Source organism: Lipotes vexillifer, unplaced genomic scaffold, assembly GCF_000442215.2.
Source record: "Lipotes vexillifer unplaced genomic scaffold, Lipotes_vexillifer_v1.1 scaffold463, whole genome shotgun sequence".
In the NCBI taxonomy this organism is placed as follows: domain Eukaryota; kingdom Metazoa; phylum Chordata; class Mammalia; order Artiodactyla; family Lipotidae; genus Lipotes; species Lipotes vexillifer.
Window position 1 is genome coordinate 120,785 of NW_006779398.1, and position 5,043 is coordinate 125,827.

A 5,043-nucleotide genomic window follows, 5' to 3' on the forward strand; every position below is an offset into this window, starting at 1 on the left:
GCCCGCGGCCGCCTCCTCGCTCGGTGCCGCCGCCGGCTCCCCGGAGGCCACGCCCGCAGCCTCGCCGGCGGCCGCAGCGGCGCCCCCGGCGGCCTCGTCCTTGCCGCCTTCGGCGGAGGCGCCGGCGGTGCCTTCGGCTTCACCGCCCTCTCCCGCTTCCTTCTTGTTCTTCTTGAAGGAGAAGCCGCTCAGCTTGAAAGACTTCTTGAAGGAAAAGCGCTTCTTTTTTTTTTTCGGGGTCTCGTTGCTGGGCGAGGGCGTGGCCCCGTCCTCGGCCTTGGGCGAAGACGTCGAGGAGGCGGCTGACGCGGCCTCCCCCTCCGCGGCCGTGGGCGAGCCGGGCTCGGCGGCCTCGCCCTCCGCTGGGGCCTCCTTCTCCGCAGGGCTGGCCCCGGCCTCGGGGGCGGCGGCGGCCAGCTCATCTTTCTCGGCCGCGGCAGGCGACGCCGCCCCGCTCCCGGCGACCGCGGGCTCCTCCTTGTCGGCGGCCGGGGCGCTGCCGTTAGCCTGCAGCTCCTCCTTGGCGCCGGGCTCGGCGGCCGCGGGAGAAGCGTCGCCGTTTACCTTCACGTGGCCATTTTCCTGCGGGGCAGAGAAAGCGGGAGGTCACTGAAGGGGGCCTGGGCCTGTCATCCCCGCCCCCACTCCTGGACCGGGAGGGACTAGCGTCCCCCGGGGCCCCTCTGGTTTTGGAGACATTCTCCTTCATGGGGAGGCGGTATTGGATGCCCAGAGGAGAGTTCCTCGAAGACCTGCGGGCAGTGCCGTTTGGGATGTCTAAAGGAACTGAGGAAGCCTCGACTACGCAATAAATTCCCCCGAGGCCTTAAAAGGGCCGAGTCTGAAACGTGGAAAGCAAAGGGTAACCCATTCCAACCTTCGCCTCAAGGGCTTTGGGATAAAGGAGTCACGTAATATATGATACGCCAAACGCCCTTTGGAAGGAGGCACAGAGCCAGAGCGGGTGATCTGCGCCTAGGTTACACATGCCCCTTTCTCCCTAAACTCTAAAGGCGCCTTCAAAACACCAAGAACTCCCAGGGGGATCCCAGCGTTCCAGCCAGAAGTGCCTGGGCTGCGCGCGCAAAGGCCCTACGCCCGCCAAGGGCCTGGGTTCGGCAGGGGGCGCTGCGGCTCCACGGCGCGGAGTGGGGCGCAGGCGGGCGCGGAGGGGCGGGGCGGCCGGGCCACCCCGCCCTGCCGGGTCGGGCCCTGCCCGCTAGCCAAGGCGCCCCCAAGACCGGATAGCGCAGCGCGGAGTCCGCAAACAAAGCTCAGGTGGCATCCTGGTCTGGATAAAACTAACAAGGCAGGGGGAAACCGATTATTTCAGAGGTCTTGCCTCTGCTTCCACGCCCACCTTCGCCAGTGATTCTGCGAAGCCCGGGCGCGCCCAGGCGGCTCATTTTGCATTTTTAACGGGTTCAGAGCCTCTTGGCAGGGCTTGCCGCCGAAGCAACACGGCCTCTGCTCTAGGAAAAGAGGCGTGGTGGGTGCCCGGTGTTTGTGAAGCAGCCACCCTTGGCCGACCTCTCGGGCCCACCCAACCGTAGCCATCCGCCTGGGTTCGGGCATCACAGGGGCAGCCCCCGCAGTGGTCCAGGCGGCACGCACAGCAACAATCTCGACCGAAACACAAGAACTGCCTCTGGTTGACCATCTGGACAGGTTCTTCAAGGACCCACAGAGTCTTCCCACCCTAGGGAGACCATTTAAAAGTCAGATGGGTGTGTAATTCCAGAGACAACTACGAATACAGATTTAGAACAGTGGGAAAAGCCCACCGAAAGGTAGTGAAACCCTTCTGCCCAGCTCCAGCCAGCCAGCCAGCCAGCAACCTTTCCAAGAACCCGGGGCACGCCGCCTCGGCATACAATAAGACAGCCCTTCTTCCCTCCTCGCCTTTCTCCACCGCCATCCCTATTCGCCCTCCCCCCGCCCTTCCCTACCCACATACACAATCACACCAGTTCAGAAATCTTGAAGGCGACCCAGTCTCGACAACAAACACGAGAGACACTCAAATACCTTTGTGCCCACCAAACACAAATGCAACCTGGCTGGGTGCGTGGGTGTGGGGTAGCACCTAGCTAGTCACGTTCTGCCAAGCTCCAAACACGCCATTTTAGACGATTTATCGTTCATTCCTCCCGTCTACACAAGAATTCACCAGGATTCTCCGGGAACCACTACTTTGGGGTGGGGGGAGACCCCACCTATAAGAAATTGACAATTTAAGCTATCGATTTCCATTCAACTTTCAGACTGGAATCTGGTCACCGTCCTCTCCGCCGAAGGCGCTTCGGGCACGACCAGAAGGGAAGGGGAAGCGTCGGGACTAGAGAAAGACACCAAAGAAATGACCAGAACCACAGGTAGAATTTACCTGCCCATTCGCTTTAGAAGGCGACGAGGCCACAGCCGCCTCTCCAGGCCTCTCCGCGGCGGCTTCTCCCTTCGCAGCGGTCTTGGAGAATTGGGCACCCATGCTGGCTTCTTCAACAAAGAAACTCAACAGATCCAAGGGGGGAACAAAGAGCTTCGGGTTGGTGTAACGACGGGGCAAGCAGTAGCGGCGGCGGCAGTAGCGGCGGCGGCAGCAGCAGCGGCACACACACCCGAGGGAGGGGGGAGTGGGGGGTGGTGAAGAGGACAGAACAGAACCGATTAAATACACTCCGGATAAAAAAATTTTAGTCGAAGAGATCAAAAAGCAGCAGCGCAGGAGGGAGGGAAAAAGGGTGGAAAAGTCGAGCACAAAAAAAGGAGCCCAAGTGTAGTTTTTTTTAAAAAAGAAGTAATAAAAAAATCCCAGATTTGTAGCCGCACTGTAGACAAGAGGAAAATGGAGAAATCTCCCTGGTTGCTAATAAGATGCGGGGTCCAACGCCCAAGTGCACAGATGAATGGGCTCGCGGGCGCTGACGCGGCCCCCGCGCGCGCCGGCCAATCCGCGCGCCGCACACAAAGCAGGGGGCGGGGCCTGCACGCCCGGCGAACAATGGAGCCGCGCTTTGCAAACGGTTTGAAAATCAGCCTCAGACCGAGAATTAATGTCCTCCAAATAAATAAATCAATTAAAAAATACATGCCTCTCGCCTCCCTCTGCTTGAAAATACTAATGCATTACTTGATTGGCTTGCTTTGTTTGTAATTAATTAAAGCGGGAGGGGTGGTACTTGTGGATGGGGGCGGAGAAAGCGTTAAATTGACTCGCTTTGACTCTGGTCGGTCTATATCCGTGTCTGTCTCCCTCCCCTCCCTCCCCTCCCCCATCTTTCCCGTGTGTTTCTGTGTATGTGTGTATGTATGCGAGTTTTTAAGACAATGGTGGGGATATGTGTGCAGCATGTTTTCTGTCTCTGTGTTCCATATTGGTTTCACAGATACTGCACAGGGTTTGTTTTTCTAACGGTTGCAAATGTGAATTAGCCCCAAATTGAAAGGTATTTAAACCAAGAAGATCGAATTTCATCAAACGAGATCGTGAGTTAGAATTAGGTCTGTGGGCCAGATGTAGAAAATGCAAAAGCAGCAAGCAGACGAAGCCACACTCCCTTCTCCATCCCACACTGGCATGAAATAAAATATTTCGAGATTGGCCTGCGGCGCTCATCAACCCCCCGCCCTCCCCGTTCCCAATTAGTGATTTTCCCCCCAACAATATAAAGTGAGGGCCATGTACAAAAGATCAGAAAGGTCTGCATTTTATCGTTGTATGAAATGACAGTTTTTCCTCTGTGGTGAAATGAGACACAGCCTAGAGTGTACGAATCCATATTTACAGTTGGGATGCAATTCGCGTCGATATGAATCTTATTCAGCCTACTGCCAGGATCGGAGGGACTCTTTTCTTCCTGAACATGTGTGAATGTGCACGCAATCGAGTGGGCTCCTGGAAGGGAGGGAGGCAGCCGCGACGAAACTCTGAACAACCGGATTGACTATTACAGTTCTAAGGAGAAATTACATATTGAGAGATAGCAAGAACATCCCTGAACGCTCCAAGTCTAACTTGGGTTAGAGAAAAGGCTTCTTTAAGGGAACCCAGGGTACCTCCATCTGCACCCCTTGCCACCGAAGTACCAGACGCTACTTGTGCGTGAAAGACAGCGCACTGATTTAAAGAATGGAGGGGGAGGGGGAGAGGCAAAAATCAAGGATACACCCTTATAAGCATTCTCCTGCCACCTACATTTTTGCTCCCAAAGTTTTCACTCGTGTCCAAATCAGACTACTTTTTCTCGTTTACATTTAGTGATCCTCAAATGAATAATCTTTAGCTTATGGAGGTGAGAAGCAGTCGGAGGAATGGTTCACTTCTCCCGGTGCTGGCTCTGAATTCTCAAAGTTTTATTTTCCTGCTCATTGTAGGGAAATGGGTCACACTCTGAGTGAAAAAGACGGTTGATTCAAGCCAAAAACTCTTTGTTCAAGTACTGCTTTGAAAATACCAAGCTGCAGATCGTTACATGAAGCTTCGTCTTCTCACTGTCCACTTCTTCAGATGCGTCATTATTCAATCACGAAGTCATATTCCCCACAGCCGACGTTAAGACGTTTCCGTAGAAGTGTATCTTGCCAAACTTGTTATCACCCTAAGGGAGCCCGCTGGCCTGGCCCAAGACCCCAACCGCCGCGATGGTTACGAATCCCTTGTATTAGCGTCGTTCCAACTTGAAAAGCCAACTGGGCTGATCCAAAACCACCATCCAGGCGATTCTCAAAAGCTCTTTTAAGCTGTTGATTTCCCCCTACCCCCAACGTGAATCATGCCCCTTCCTTTGCCTCCCCCTCCCGGTTAAACTTGGGGCGATTGCTAGCTCGCTTTTGGATTTTCTCCTGACGTGTTCTTAGCCCTCCATTTGGGGGCTGCTTTTATTGCTCCTTTGTTACCAGGCTGCGGTGTAGCTTTCCCGTCTTTTTCTTTCTCGAATGCCTATTTGCCTGGTATCGGCTTGTCTCCTTGGCAACGGCCAGGGAGGATTCGGAGCCCCAGGCTGGGGGGAGTGGGAAGGGGCGGAGCCGATGGGGGGTGGGCAG

The 5,043-nt window shown here is 55.4% G+C and overlaps 1 protein-coding gene across 1 annotated transcript in view; it reads right to left on the reverse strand.

Moving 5' to 3' along the window:
* The window catches only part of MARCKS (myristoylated alanine rich protein kinase C substrate), a 3,149-nt gene extending 268 nt beyond the window's left edge, over positions 1–2,881 (reverse strand). Inside the window, exons 1-2 of the mRNA XM_007452599.1 lie at positions 2,387–2,881; positions 3–582 (exon numbers count right to left, since the gene is read on the reverse strand). Coding sequence (XP_007452661.1) covers positions 3–582; positions 2,387–2,488 — 682 coding nt within the window. The 5' untranslated portion in view covers positions 2,489–2,881. The remainder of the gene's footprint in view (positions 1–2; positions 583–2,386) is intronic.
* Between the last annotated feature and the right edge of the window lie 2,162 nt (positions 2,882–5,043).